Source organism: Tasmannia lanceolata, unplaced genomic scaffold (assembly GCF_043159265.1).
Source record: "Tasmannia lanceolata isolate RefF3 unplaced genomic scaffold, GAP_Taslan_0.1 ptg000004l, whole genome shotgun sequence".
NCBI classification, from domain to species: Eukaryota; Viridiplantae; Streptophyta; class Magnoliopsida; order Canellales; family Winteraceae; genus Tasmannia; species Tasmannia lanceolata.
This window is the reverse complement of record NW_027518681.1, coordinates 8,851,343-8,867,446: the sequence shown is the minus strand read 5'-3', so window position 1 is coordinate 8,867,446 and position 16,104 is coordinate 8,851,343. Positions and strand designations below refer to the sequence as shown.

Below are 16,104 nucleotides of genomic sequence, written 5' to 3'. Positions count from 1 at the left end.
TTGAGGATTGAGCAGATTCAGAGAAGATTCCTGTGGGGAGGATCAGGCAATAAGGGAGGGATTTCCCTGGTTAAATGGGAATCCGTCTGTATGCCGGTAAACAGTGGAGGTTTGGGTATCAGGAGAGTCAGAGGTTTCAATCAAGCTCTTCTAGGAAAATGGCTTTGGAGATTTGGGGTGGAGCAAGCTTCTTTGTGGGTAAAGGTTATTGGTAGCAAGTACGGGCTTAGAGAAGGACATTGGTGCTCGGCAGATGATTACGGTCCAAAAGGGTTGACTGTTTGGCGAGATATCTTGAAGGTGGATCATGATTTTAGTAAAGGAGTCAGATTCAAAGTGTATGTGGGTGATCGGATTCGATTCTGGTCAGATGCGTGGTGCTCGGTTGCACCTCTCAAGGAGGTTTTCCCGAACCTATTCTTAGTCTCTTCCCAAAAGGAGGCAAAGGTCTCGGAGTGTTTCAATAGGGTAAACATGCAAGTGGTTTGGAGTTTAAAGTTCAGAAGAGGTTTCTTCGATAGGGAAATTGAATCTGTACAACAGTTATATGAGATGATTGAAGGTTGCTATATCAAAAGAAGCGGCTATGACAGACGGGTGTGGGTGTGGTGTTCTTTAGGCTTCTTCTCAGTTAAATCTTTTTATTTTCAATTGGTGCCTAGTGTTGAAGTCTCTGTTCCATCCATTATATGCAAATCTCAGTGCCATCCTAGGGTGGCCTTCTTTGGATGGTCTGTTTGGAGCGGTCGAATTCAAACCATTGAATTTCTAAGAAAGCGAGGAATGTTTTTGGTGGATCACTGCCCCTTGTGTCTCTCCGCGGGTGAGTCCATTGACCATTTGTTTATGCACTGTAAAGTTGCAAGAGAGGTTTGGGGGCTCATTTTATCGCGCTTCGGTGTCTGTTGGGTTTCTCCCAACTCCATATCTGATTTGATTAAAAGCTGGGAGCTGTGTCCGTGGAAAAGAAAGGGAAAGTTCTTTGGAAGATTTGTCTACTAGCTACTTGGTGGGTTATTTGGAAAGAAATGAATTCTAGGGTGTTTGAAGGGGAGTCTAAAACCCCCTATTGGTTGTATGTAAAGATCATCGCTGCTTGTATTTTATGGGCTAGAAGTCTTCCTTTCTTTAGGTTCGTTTCGGCTTTTGATCTTTGGGAAGGGTGGCAAATTATTTATAATGAAGGAGGGAGTAAAGTTCAAATTTCACAACAGTGGGAAGCACCTATGGTTGACATGGTAAAAATGAATTTTGATGGTTCAAGCTTAGGCAATCCCGGTCCAGCAGGTATTGGCAGCTTGTGCAGAGATTCAGAGAGCGCGGTTCTGTGGGCCTTTTCGGGGCCCATAGGTTTCTCGGATTCAAATGAGGCGGAAGTAAGAGCCGCATACTGTGGGATAAAGCATCTGGAAAATGGGTTCTACGATAAGGTCATCGTGGAGGGTGACTATTCAAATGTGATATCTTGGCTTTCGGGACTTTCAGCTCCTCCCTGGAGGTTCCTATCTTTAATTGAGGAAATCTCTGATCTAGTGTTAGGTTCCTCTATAATTTTTAAGCATGTAAGGAGGTATGCTAATAGTGAAGCAGACGCTCGAGCGAGAGAGGGCGTGAATAGGTTAGAATTGGAGTGGTTTGACTTCCTTCCTCCTTGATTTTGTTTTTTGATCGCCTAATGTAATCTTTTTGGACCATCTCGGTTCTGTATATTAATATATTTAATGTTGCCATTTCAAAACAAAAAAAAAGACAAAATTTCCAGCACCCGAAGTTCCAGTCAGAATTTCTGATATTTTCCAGAAATTTGGTTGGAATGTTTGATTGGGATTTAGGTTATATATTCCATTCCGAAACAGAATATTCTAAAAATTATGTCGAGAACGAAAAAAACAATTGATCATTAAAAACTTAAAAAAACAATTGACAACTAAGCATATATACAAAGGACTAGATAGTTGACCTACAAAGGATCTTTAAAAAAAAAAGATAGGTGACCTACGCGCTCACACAGGCCATCAGTAAACACTACTTCCTAATGGTATCAAATTATTCAAGTTTAGGAAGAGATATTTGTTGAAGTCGGTGACTAAAAAACATAATATAGATTTCTCCACAAGAAGCTATGACATAAAACCCTAGGAAAGAATAGAAGTCCATCCGTCGGAAGGAAAAGCTTGTAATAATTATAATGCCGACAAATATCCAAAAGGAGCCAATAGTTCAATCGAAAAATGAAAGAGGAAGAACAAAAAAACAACAAAAGAACAAATGATGAGTGCTTTGTAGTAGCCTACTAAGAGAACAACCTAACATCACTAAAACTATCACACACACACACACACACATTCAAACCCAACTTTAATTGAAGACATCACGAACAATTTGACCAGAAATCCGTGCAGACAGCTTTTAGTGAATCGCCTTAACAATATTTTTGTAATTATACAGTCAAAGTTTAATGAGTATTTTTCTGCAAGTACCCAGGGATACTTCTGAGTTTTTTTCTGTAATGATAATCATATTAGTCGACCTTCTTTTCACCCTAAACTGAATGTCACCTCCCTCCCTCCCTCCCTCTCCGTGGTGCCTAAAGACGCGACCCGACGAGACGTGAGCGAGATGTCCCTTCCAAAAATGCTATACCATGGTATCAGAGTATGCGATCAGATTTTTTCCAGCTCCAGCACCATATGAGAGCATACATGAAAAGAAGAAACTGTTTTCATCTCCGAATCAGATCTGAACACTTTATTCTCCTGTTTTTTATATCTAAATCAGATCTAATCTCCCCTTTTCATCACCTTCGTCCCTTTTTTGTGTTGATCCAAGGTCTAGAAGAAGTGTTTTAAAACATATCTGATTGGTTTCCTTCTCTCGGTCTTTTTCTCCAAATCAGATATGATCAGCCACCTGTTTAGATTAGATCTTGTCACACCCCAAATTTCTCGTTCTTTCCTTTATCATGTGCAACGACCACAGTCGTCAATTGATGATCCTTGTGTTGTGCGAGATTAAATATCTCATTACATCTTTGGATGATGGTCTTCTTATCATTGGCTATTCTATGTTGATCATGGCTATTCTTGTGAATTACATCTGGTAATGGTTCTGTGATGTGTTGATTACGATGTATTGGTCGGTTGCCTGTGTTCCTTCTATGTGATCAACTAGTATCTAGCTCCTGAGATCTAACATATCAGATATGGCTGCTATTCTTGTGAACTAGATCTGGTAATGGTTCTGTGATGTGTTGATTACGATTTATTGGTCGGTTGCCTGCGTTCCTTCTATGTGATCAACTAGTATCCTGCTCCTGAGATCTAATATATCAGATATGGAGATATGGCTGAGTTGTTTATTAGATTTGCTTGTGACCTGATGGTTCTGTAGTTGGACAGCGTTGCAGATTCTAAATCTGGTGTGAGTATTTGATGACTTAGTAGGCCAACAAATCCAATCTATTAAACTGAATGGATGAAATTATTTGGTTTGAGCTCAATCGTTAAATGTGTTTATTAGTGCCGAAGGTATGCTCAAATTTTTAACATTTGATCCTCCTACTATTACAAAAGACTATGATGATTGGATGAAAGATAATTATCTGATGATGACATGGTTGTTTAACAGTATGGACTATGGAGCCTTCCAATAATTCCACAATTATTTTTTGTAGCACTACTAAAGCGGTGTGGGAAGCCTAAGAAGAACAATATTATCAAGGTGAAAATATTTCCAGAATTTCTGAGTTATAGGATGATACTTTTATGATGAAACAAAGAGACAAATCCTTGAGTGAGTATTATACTACTCTAAAGGGCGTGTGGGAAGAGTAAAACATATATCAGTCACTGTCTACCTACTTGGACTTACTTAGGAAGCAACGTGAAGAGTTGCAGGTAGCTAAATTTTTTTCTGGGTTGAATTCTAATTATAATTCAGTCAAATGACAACTTCTGGCAAGTGAAACTATTCCATCTATGCATAATGTTTATTCACGCCTACAAAGTGTTGTGGTAACTGGTGACTACCTCCTTTTTTTAATCGTATTGTTTTGGCTACCTCCTCCTTGGAATCTATCACAGCAGAGGAATCCTCCTCTCTTGTATCAACAAATTATGGACGTGGATGTGGTCCTGCTGGTCGTGGTGGACGCAGAGACTCAGGGCCCGGCTGAGGTAGAAGTAGAGGTATTCAGAAATGTGTATAATTTGGTAAAACGAATCATACTGTGGATAAGTGTTGGGAAAAGTTTAGGAAGCCTGAGTGTGCTAACCAGACATCAATAATTGTTGGTGCAGATTTAGAATCCACTGATAACACCAAACAGCCTATCTTTAGAGACGGCAGCCTATCTTTAGAGAAGGTAGCACTGTTGTCCTCTCACGAGAACAGTACGAGAAACTTTTCCAACAGCCTTCTTCCGTCGCGCGTACAGCTACTCTTGTTAAGTCAGGTATCTCTGTTTTTCAATTTCCCAACCATCTTCATGGGTCATTGATTCTGGATCATCTTCACATGATGATTGACGAGTGAATCTGGTATTTTCTCCTCTTTTTTTCCAAGTCGGCTCCTAGTAATTCTGTAAGAGTCACTGATGGGTCTCACAATTGAGTAAGGCATGGTCCATCCTGCTGCGCCTCTTTCATTTTTCACTCTTGAGTAAGGCATGGCCCATCCTACTGCCTCTCTTTCGCTTTCCCATGTTTATATGTCCCAAAATTTTATGTTAACTTGCTTTCTGTTAGTCAATTAAGGTATTGTAACCTTCTATCCCTCTCATTGTATTTTCTAGGATTTTACAGACAAAGAAGAAGATTGGAGGGCTTGAACATAACGGACTGTACTACCTGGATGGGTCTCATCACTCCTTCACCGCTCTGCTACCATTGTCAACTTGGGAAGGACCATTGTTATGTCATTCATTCACGTGTTGAGAAAAGGAGGCATGCACATTTCTCTTCAGTCCATTCTAATATTTGGGGCCCATGTCGTGCGTCTAGTCAGTTTGATTTTGTTGAAGAGTATGTAAGTGTAGTTTAGGTAATTATGTGTACGTGTGGAGGGTATTGTAGTCTTTGTACAAGGTTGCCCTACTTTGGGCCTATATATACATCATTTACATGGGAGGACTCCTTAGTGGAGAATCTCACCATCTTCTCCCTCACCGCCCTTCTTCTTCTTTCTTCCTCTACCTTATCCATTCTAACATGGTATCAGGCCAAAGATCCTGAAAGGAAGGAAGACTTATCATCACCATCTCCAATTCACGTTTCTCTCTCTCTATTCTCTACTCACATTCTTACATGGTATCCTGAAGATGTGACAAGACGAGACGGGAGACGCCCCCACCATTTGAATACGAGACGAGACTCCCTCCTCCTTGATATTCCAAAAACCCTTTTTGGGTTCATCCTCCTTAGTACATCCCTACACCCTAATCCCTACATCCATTACCCTAAACCCTAACCCTAAATCCATAACCTCTTCTTGTGAGTCCCTAAACCCCAACCTCAATCCATAACCTCTTCTTGTGAGTCCCTAAACCCCAACCTCTTTTGTTAATACAATTTGCAAATCCATCCATTTTCCAAAACAAAACAAAAAAACAAAGAAAAGGATCCCTTCTTGTACATTCTTTTCCTTCTTTTCTCCATCCATTTCTTTTTTTCTGGTTTTTTCTCTTGTTCTAAATCCATAAATCCCTCTCTTTTTTGTTCTAAACTCCTAATCTCTCTCTTAGTCTCTTCTAAATCCATACCCTTGTTGTTCTTTCTAGTTCTTTAAACCCCCTCCTTTATGGTTTAAATCCTCCCTTTCTTTTTTTTTTGAAACCCTCCTCGCCCTCCACTCCATCTATCTTTGTCATTTCTTTCTTCAACATAGTTGCGTTTTATGGCGTTTGGGTTGATATCAAAGGCACACACCAAGTGTTTGATGAAATGTCTAAGCGAGATGTGGTGCCTTAAGAGTATTCTTTTCGTTGCAAATTGAAGGTCTTCGAACTCAACTTAAGGGGGTGTGTTGAAGGTTCCATGGATGGAGTGTAGCCTTGTTGTTCTCTTGTTGTTGTCATGTTGTATTGTTGTCTTGTTGTTATCGTGGTGTATTGTTGTCGTTTCCACATGTAGTTTCGTCATCTTTGTTGGTATGATTCTTTTACGTTGTTCACCCTTCCTTGTTGGTGATTTGGGCATTTTCGTTGATATCAAAGGCGCAAACCAAGTGTTTGATGAAATGTCTAAGAAAGATGTGGTGCCTTAAGAGTATTCCTTTCATTGCAAATTGAAGGTCTTCGGACTCAACTTGAGGGGGTGTGTTGAAGGTTCCATGGATGGAGTGTTGCCTTGTTGTTCTCTTGTTGTTGTCCTGTTGTCGTATTGTATTGTTGTCTTGTTGTTATCGTGGTGTATTGTTGTCGTTTCCGAATGCAGTTTCGTCATCTTTGTTGGTATGATTCCTTTATGTTGTTCACTCTTCTTTGTTGGTGATTTGTTGGTCGGTTGGTTGCTTCTTCGCTTCTTTAAATGTTAGTTGTTTCTTTCCGCTTGGTGTTTGTTGGTGTGTTGTTGGCAGTTCCTTTTATGTTGTTCACCATTCTTTTGTTGGTAGATCGTTGGTGAGTTATTTGTGCGTTGATGGTGGCTTGTTGGTGGTGGTGATTTGGTGTTGGCGTATGTGGTTGTTGTTGGTGGTGATTGGTTATTGGTGGCATTTATAGTGGGTTTATAGTTGGTATTGGTGGTGGTGCGCCATTGGTGGATGGTTGGTGTTGTCGGTATTGGACGTTGTTGGTGCTTTCTTGATGATGTGTTGCTTGGTTGGTTGCGGTTGTTTTGGTTGGTGGTTGGTTTGTTGCTTGGTTGGTTGTGGTTGGTTTGTAATCATCGTTGGTTGGGTTGGTTGTTTGGTTGGATTGTTGGTTGGTTGTTTGTGGATTCGCTTTGCGAGTCGTGTTTGTCGATACTTCTATATCGTGTGTAGTTTCTTGGCGTAGTTTTACGCCTTTGTTGTTGTAGTTGTTTGCGTTGCAATCCACTTTGTTAGTGCTTCTACACGTGTGTCGTTGCATTGTGTCGTATTACGCATTTGTTGTCATTGTAGTGGTTTGCGTGTTGCAATTCACACCGTTGGTGGGTATATGCCTGATGATTAGCGTTGCTTTTGGCCTCGTCGTTGTTGGTGGCTATATGCCCGGTCCTTCGTGTTGCATTCGGCCCTGTCGTTGCTGGTGGCTATATGCCCGGTAGTTGGTGTTGCTTTCGGCCTTGTCGTTGCTGGTGGCTATATGCCCAGTCATCGGCGTTGCTTTCGGCCTTGTTGTTGTCCAGGAAACATGTTATTTGCTGGTTGTGCGCTTGTTTTTTATCATTGTTATGATGGGCTGATTTTCTATCGTCCTGTTGGTTGGTTGCTTGCCTGCTCTTTTCATCTTTCTGGTGGTTGGAGTTCTTCTATTGGTTGTGTTGTTCCGGTGATGTCTACTCATGGTGCTTCGCTGTTGTTCGTTGTGAACGCCTTTGGTGTGCATATTTTGTTCGTGCTTCATTGATATTTTCCTGTCGAGGCGCCTCCGTTAGATTGTTATTGGTGTGCAGATTTGATAGCCCTGCTCTGATTCAAGGGGAGGCTCTGTGGTGATCGCTCTAACGGTAGTGCTGATTCAGGGGGAGATCATTGTTTTGGTGGCCGTTGATCTCACCGTTGCACTCGTTGTGGTCGTTGTCCCTTTTTGTTATGTATTTCATTATGTATTCACCACACCATCTTGAGGGGGAAAGTTGTACCAAGCTGGTTGTGTGTATGCGATGAATAGTACATACACTCCAGCTTGACGAGCAGGTATTATGTGTATGTGGAGGGTATTGTAGTCTTTGTACAAGGTTGCCCTACTTTGGGCCTATAAATACATCATATTACATGGAAGCTCCCTAGTGGAGACTCTCCATCCTCTCCACTCCTCTTCTTCTTCTTCTCTAACCTTATCCCAATTTCTAACAGATTTAAAGTATTTTGATACATTCGCAGATAACTTTTCACGGATAACTTGGGTATCTAGTGCAAACATGAGGGTTCATGGCTAATAATGAAGAACTTAAGGAGCTAAATGTATTAATCTTCAACATTAAAACAGTACCTCCAGTCCCTAAACAGATGAGAGTCTGAAAATTAATCAATTCACACTAGAAAATTATTGAGATTTATCATTTGAGAGAATTCAACAATAAGCCTAAAATTATACTCAAACATACATTGCAAATAGTAGATCACACTAATCAATAGCAAATATGTAAATATGATAGCACCAATATAAGGTCTTATCTCAGTCAATAGCAAAAAAAGAAATGAAAATCTATGGCCCAAAAACAACCTCTATCTAGGATAAATAAACTCATAAATAAATAGGCTCAAGATCGAGGGCTAAAGAAGTACCGGAGAGTCGTAGAAATCAGGTCTAATGGGCTAAAATTACAGCAAGATAAGATACTATCAAATGGTAATCATGCATTCCTCGGATCTCATGTAAAGGCCAAGAATGATATCGGAGAAGCCAGAAAACCCGAACAATCCAAGAAACAACAACCAACACCTCTAGATCGGGCCCCAAGAGGGAGAATATGGTGTATATGGGATCACATAAGCCCCTGGACAGCAAGGGGTAAAAGTTTAATAAGAAGGAAACAAGAAAAAAGGAGAGAGGAGGGATTATTAAGACATACAGTCCTGGAAACAGTATTAGGGGCTGTTAGAATAGAATAGGGAGAAAGGGACAGTACAGGGGATACAGAGGAGGGGAAAAGTGAGGAAAGAAATGACCGTGGCAGCCAAGGCTGCAACAACAGTCAATAGACTGATTTTTTAAAGAAAAATCAAGAGGTGGGGGAGAAAAGAAAAGATAAAAGAAGTGAAATGAGGGAGAAGTAAAGAAAGAGAAAGAGAGAAGGAGAACGAAAGAAAGTTGAGAGAGAGAGAAGAAAAGGAGAAGAAATAGAGGAAAGAGGAGAAAGGGGAAGGAGAAGGATACCTTGCACAACGGAAGAGAAATTTTTCTCCTCTTTGCGTCAAAGGTGGCGAAGAAACTCCACTTATGGCTGCTCCTTGGGGGCTGCATGAAAATCACTTTAAAATTAGGTTTGTTCTCCCCTCTTTGCCTCTTTAAATAAAGCTTAAGTGATTTAAGGGATGGGCCCACTCCGACGGCCAATAGGATATAATTTAAGTCACTTAAGTCAATAGATTAATGACTTAAATGCCCCTACCAAATTTTTAAAAAAAAGCACTAAACACTTGAGGGTAATATGGGGAACATAGGTGATGGGATGTATGGGAAGATGTTGTGTTAACTGCATGTTATCTGATAAATTGTATGCAAGGTTTTAAATTTCAGTTTCAGTTTCAGTAAACAGCGCAATGGAAATATTTTGGTTTCGGTACAAAATGTAGGCCGAAATCTTGTGAAATCACGGAAATATTTAGGCGCAAAATAACGACCCAAATCCATGTAAGATTATTTACCTGTGGTTTTTCTTTTTATTTTTTGTTGTTTTCTTATAAATACCTTAAAGGAATCTCGTTATTCTCTTTTCCATGAATGGAGTTGATTTTTGTCAGCGTTTCTGTCGGAATGTAGACATTTCGATAAACGCATTGTTTATATGAAAAGTTGCATGTTTTGTATATTTCGACCACAACATTCGTGAAATCCTAAAATTTGGGGCAAATTTCCGAAAATTCGAGAGAACTTCTGAAATTCGAGCGACATTATTTTGAAACCAACTGGATTTTGTTTCGGTAGCAGCCGAAATCAAAATATTTTGGCCAAAATTTAAAACCATGATTGTATTCTGTCAATAGTTTTAGATAATCAGGTCTCATTTTCTGTCTTATTCCCTTGATCTCCAGCATATCAGTTTCCTCCACAAATATTCTTGTCTATTTTGTTCATAATGCCAGTAGCCTTTCTGATAATTATCTCCCCATTCTATTAAGTGTGTCTTCCTTGAGAGTATGCCTAGTTAGTGCTCATGTTACCTTCTTTGAGACTATGCCTTATTTTTCTAATAATGGCTCCTCTTTTGATTCAAATCTTCATATGTCCGGCACCCCTTTTATTCCTTCTATTCTACATTGTCTTCCTAAGGATGATGCTCCTTCTCTATCTACAAAACCTGTCCTTGTTTATACAAGACGTACTAAACAGGTCATACAACCGGATGGCCTGCCACCCACCCACTCTTCAGATTTGAAAATAGATCTTATTTCCAGTATGAATACTTGCACACACTTAAAAGCTCATATAGCTATCTAGAAAGGTAAAAGAGTTAAAAGAGCGTGCACTCAATATCCTATCAGCTAGTTTGTTTCATTTGACTATCTATCTCTTTCATATTGCTGATTTGCATTATCCCATTTGTTGTTTCCATTCCTAACACATTTCGGGAAGGACTCACTCATCCGGGGTAAAGGCTATGGATGAAGAAATGCATGCCTTGTGTTCTCGTAACACTTGGAAACCTACTACTTTACCTTAGTGGAAGGTTGTAATTGGGCGTCAGTGGGTGTTCTCTATCAAGTATCTATCTGATGGAAGCATTGAAAGGTTGAAGCCCTGCCTGGTCACCAAGGGCTACACTCAAATATATGGTGCCAATTATTTTGAGCCTTAATCTTCTGTGGAAAGGCTTGATTATGTTAGTGTTCTTATCTCTATTGTTGTCCACTATAGCTGGCCATTGTTTCAACTTGATGTCAAAAAGGCCTTTTTGTATGGAGATGTTCATGAGGAAGTTTACATGGAGCAATCCATGGGATTTGTTGATCAGGGAAAAGTATAGTATGTAAATTGCAACAAAAAGTCATTTATGGGATTAAACTGTCTCCTAGAGCGTGGTTTGACAAGTTCAGCATAGTAGATGTCTCCCTTGGATTTCATCGAAGCCATGCCAATCATTTTGTTTTTGTTCAGCACAGAACATAAGGTTTAATTGTATTAATTGTCTGTGTGGAAGATATTATCATTTCTGGCAATGACATGTAGTTGGGATAGATGAAGTGAAGAGGAAGCTTAAGCAATATTTTCAGACAAAAGATCTAGGACAACTATGTAATTTTCTAAGCATAGAGGTTGCAAGGAAAAAGGATGGCATAAGTATATCCCAAAGGAAGTATGTGACAGATCTTCTCATTAAAATGGGAATGTTAGAATTCGAACCTAATGTATGGATCCAAATATAAAAATCTTGTGTGACAATGGTGTTCAATTTGAAGATCGAAAGAGGTACAAATATCTCACTGGAAAACTAATCTACCTCACTGTCACTCGTTCCTCTATTGCTTTTGTCATGGGTGTGATGAGTCAATTTATGCATCTCCTACCCAATTGCATTGGGAACGTGTATGTAGAATTCTTCGGTAATCTCAAGAACGCTCCAAAGAAAAGACTTATATACAAAAAAAAGGATGACCTTGATAGTGTCTATTACTCAAATGCCGATTGGGCTGGATCATTGTCTGATTGATGATCTACCACTGGCTATTTTACATTTATATAATCACGTTCAAGTGCATAAGCCAAATGTAGGGTAATGACACGTACTGCATGCGAATTGATGTGGGTAAAAACTCTTACGAGTGAATTTAGAGTTGTATCTAATCAACCTACAATGATATTTTGTGAAAATCAAGCATCAATATGTATTTCCAGCAATCCAGTCTTCCATGAGAGAACGAAGCACATCAGGCTTGACCATCACTTTGTTAGTGAAGCGGTCATGAGTAAGAAGATATGTACGCCATTTGTGGAGTCTAAGGATCAGTTGGGCGATGTCTTTACCAAAGCCCTTGGTAGAAATCCTTTTCTTATGTGTTCCAAGATGCGCATGGGTAATAATATGCTCCAGCTTGAGGGGGAGTGTCAAAGTATAATGTGTATTTCCTTGTATTAAGTACAGGGGTACTTTTATCTTTTTCCTTCAATGATAATCATATATATGTCAAAGTATAATGTGTATTTCCTTGCATTAAGTACCCAGGTGTACTTTTATCTTTTCCCTTTAATGATAATCACATGAATAATGATATGGCAACCAAGTTGGGAACCGCGAATGGAATCGAACAAATAGCATCTTCCCACGTTAAACAACTTGCTTTATTTGGTTTCCTTTTTTTTGCCTTTCTCTAAAATTGGCAAAACTCCTCTTCAATGTGCCATGTGGCATGTAGGGATTTGTTCGATTCCACTCTCGGTTAGGCAGACGGCCTCCGCATCAACACTCTAATCATATCATATATATGGTGTCGACCTAATTGCAGGTCGACTAACACGACTTTTCACTCTAAACTGAATGTTGACATCTCTCTCTCTCTCTCTCTCTCTCTCTCTCTCTCTCTCTCTCTCTCTCTCTCTCTCTCTCTCTCTCTCTCTCTCTCTGCGATTCCTAGAGATGCAACGAGATGAAACGCGAGACGAGGTGCCCCTTCCAGACATGTTGTAACATCTACAAAACACATGCACTAGGAATGATTTGTTATGAATCTTCAACAGATTGCCTTTGTGCTTATAGACTTCACCCGTTTCTACTTTCACTGTATGCCTATGATAATGGGAATACATGTCTATAGAGTACGCGTATCAATACAATATAACACGAGTATGAGTAAGGGATACGGCTAAGCTTGCAACTTGGGTCAGTTTGGGTCGAATTTTACCCAACCCACATCGATCTGACCCAAATATTACTTGGGTCATGTTTAGAAATCATGGTCTTGGGTTGGGTTTCAAGTTGAAAACCCCAACGCAATCTCGGGTCTGGTCGGTTCGGATTCAAAGGAAAAACAAAACCCAACACCCGACCCGATATTTAAAGGTGTACTATGACTTTATCTCTTGAACAATATGAAAAAGTATTCTCCGGCGTATTGATATAATTGTTTTCATTGAGGTGATTAGGCTTTGGTTGGTTCGGATTCAAAGCAAAAACAAAACCCAAAACCCGACCCGATATTTATAGGTGTACTATGACTTTATCTGTTGAATAATATGAAAAAGTATTCTCCGGCGTATTGATATAATTGTTTTCATTGAGGTGATTAGGCTTGTGAAAAAAGTAGTTTCCTTCTTAAATGCATGCATTTGATGTTTAAAATTTGGAGATTTTTATGTGAAGATTTGTTGTTTTTGACCTCTTTGAAATTAGTCACTATCCTTAAATAAACATTGAAAACTTAACCCGACCCGAGAGACTATCTTGGGTAGGGTAGGATTTATGAATCTCGGATTTTTCCATAAAATGCTCAACCTGACCCGAGAGATAATTTACCGGGTAGGGTAGGTTTCAGGAAAACAAGACGCAACTGACCCGAGGTGCCACCCAAGAAACGGCACAAATATAGCTTTGTGAGAAAAAAATACTTAAGATCTCTAATTGTTGAGAAGTTATGAATATGATTTATGATATCTTACAAAGTTATAATTTATAGATTCTTGTTAGTGTCATTATTTATTAAAACTGCCAGCATCAATGCACCATTCTAAATAGGGAATTGCTAGCGTCCATTGCAAAAGGCATTTCACGGCTGGTCTATCGCATATTAGACCAGCCACCTCGTGAATGGGGACAAAAGCTGTTGTCTTCATTCACGAGGTGGCTGATCTGACCTCCGACAGACCAGCCGCGAAATGCCTTTTGCGATGGACCCTAGCAAATCCCTTCTAAATATCACAAACACAAGTCCGGTCATTCAAATAGAACACCTTTATTTGTAATTTTGTGAACTGTTGTACTCATTACTGTAACTACTTCATCAAACTATACAAATGCATTTCACTATAATTTATCAACAATTCCAAGATCATTAGTAAACCATAACATGGTAAACATTGAAGCTTTAATATTTTGTAGTATATCTTTACATCAAACTAACATATTTTTCTAAATAATATTCGTTTCTTAGTCTTTGATTATACAAAAAATGTCGAATCGTACAAGCGCTCATGTATTTGTATGCGTGTGTGGGTGACAAAGCCTTAGTTAAAGGGGAATTGCCCACTGTAAAATAAGCCAAATGTTGGTACTTTTTGAAAAAGAGAATCAACTTCGGCAAAAATAAAAACTAAAATTAAAACTAACAAGCAATCTTTCTATCGTCCAATTTTGTAATAAAAGGTGTTAATCCAACATTTGCCTACCGAGTTTGTCAATTGCGGGGTTTGACTCCATAAAATCCCTGAGAAACATAGTACGGGTCATAGAGAACAGCTTGTATATTTGACACCACCATAAGTAGATGGTGGGTTTCCCAAAAATCCTAAAAAAGCAATTATGTCATTAAGAAAAAAAAGTACTTGAAAATTTACAGCTTCTGAATAATGCAAAATAAGCTATTTTGTCGACACATCTAAAATTGCGAGTTATAATCCTTTACCAAACTAATTTGTGTTTCCCAAAAATCCTTAAAATTTATGGTTCATCAAATCACAAAAATGCATTCAATTTATCAAAAAAATGAAATAAACACATTCATATTTAATCAAAAATATCATCTTTCGTGTCACATTATATCTGATGCAAATAAATATCTCATGCTTCAAATGTGGGTCATGGAAATGGACAACATACCATACATTCTGATTACTGACAACTGCAGGCAATTGATGGGGGAAGAGCTTTCGGGTTTGAGCGTCAAGGACCTACAAAATCTAGAGAATCAATTGGACATGAGTCTGCGCGGTGTAAGAATGAAAAAGGTCGGAAAATGCTAGGCCTCATAATGCTTTTTCTTTGGTCCTCCCAAATTTCATATCAATCACATGCATAAATTATAATGTAGTCTTTCACTATTGCAGGACCAAATTTTAACTGACGAAATTCAAGAATTGAGCCGAAAGGTAATTCCAAAGCAATATGCAACATTTATATTATTGTTTTATTTTAAGTAAGATGTCCATCAAATAGCTAAACTTCAATGGTTACTTGCAGGGGAACATCATTCATCAAGAAAATATTGAACTGTATAAGAAGGTAAACCTCATTCGTCAAGAAAACATGGAATTACATAAGAAGGTATTGGCTTGCGCAGCTACTATGAACTTCAAACAGCTCTAAAAATTTTAGAAAAAAGCTCATCAACCCTTTTGTATTTTTATATTTTAAATTCACAGTAACATGTGAGAGTTGTGTTAAAGCCAACCTAAGCGCTAAAGCATATCTCCCTGGTATCAGGTTTATGCAACAAGAGAGTTAAATGGAGAGAACAGAAATCCCATTCTTCCAAATGGTGGTTTTACCGTTGCAGACAATTTGCATGCACCGGTCCATCTCCAACTAAGCCAACCTCAGCAACAGAACTATGAGACACCAGCAAGACCTATGAAGTTGGGGTAATTCTTGAAAATTCATTTTTTAAGTGTGAAATATATCTATTGAATTTTGATACCCAACCATATTGCCTTGAAATTTGAAGCAGCTTACAATTGCATTAGAGAAGCAGATTCATGAACCATGGATGGGGATGATACTTCATATCAATACCATACCCATGGTTACATCATCAAGCTACTTGCAATATGTGGTATGTATGCTACAGTATGGAAGGATGACCATGCAAAACAAGTCTTTTGAGATGATCGAAGGAGACAATGATCTATGTAAAGCTATTTAGCAATAAAAAAGCACAGATGTGCATGGTGTTCTGTACTTGTTTGGGAGTTCAAAATCATAATACCTGAAAACAGCCATTGGCTTTAATACTGAGACCTATACTTCTATTTTGTGAGGAGAATGATAACTTTTCATTTACTATGTACACCTGGAAAACCCCACAAAGAGCATCCAAATTCCATTAAAAGATTTGTAAGAAGGCTACCTACTGAAGCATTAGAAAGATAATCCTGACCAAAGCCATAGAAACTATAGCCAAACCAGGGCAGATTCCCCTCACGGTTCATCACACGATCTAGGGGCCAAGAAACTTAAATAAAAGAAAAGCAAGCAGTTTCAATCCAAAAATAAAATACCAGCAAGCGACATCCAGTTATCCCTAGCAACAAACAGAAGACAATATATATTGAATTATAGCAAGAAATTTCAATATTTGCACTTGAATCAG

At 38.9% G+C, this 16,104-nt stretch overlaps 1 protein-coding gene across 1 annotated transcript in view; it reads left to right on the top strand.

Moving 5' to 3' along the window:
* Positions 1 to 15,763, top strand: part of LOC143876237 (MADS-box transcription factor 23-like) — a 48,392-nt gene extending 32,629 nt beyond the window's left edge. Inside the window, exons 5-9 of the mRNA XM_077377961.1 lie at positions 14,644 to 14,743; positions 14,843 to 14,884; positions 14,976 to 15,059; positions 15,219 to 15,376; positions 15,463 to 15,763. Coding sequence (XP_077234076.1) covers positions 14,644 to 14,743; positions 14,843 to 14,884; positions 14,976 to 15,059; positions 15,219 to 15,376; positions 15,463 to 15,478 — 400 coding nt within the window. The 3' untranslated portion in view covers positions 15,479 to 15,763. The remainder of the gene's footprint in view (positions 1 to 14,643; positions 14,744 to 14,842; positions 14,885 to 14,975; positions 15,060 to 15,218; positions 15,377 to 15,462) is intronic.
* Positions 15,764 to 16,104: the final 341 nt, after the last annotated feature.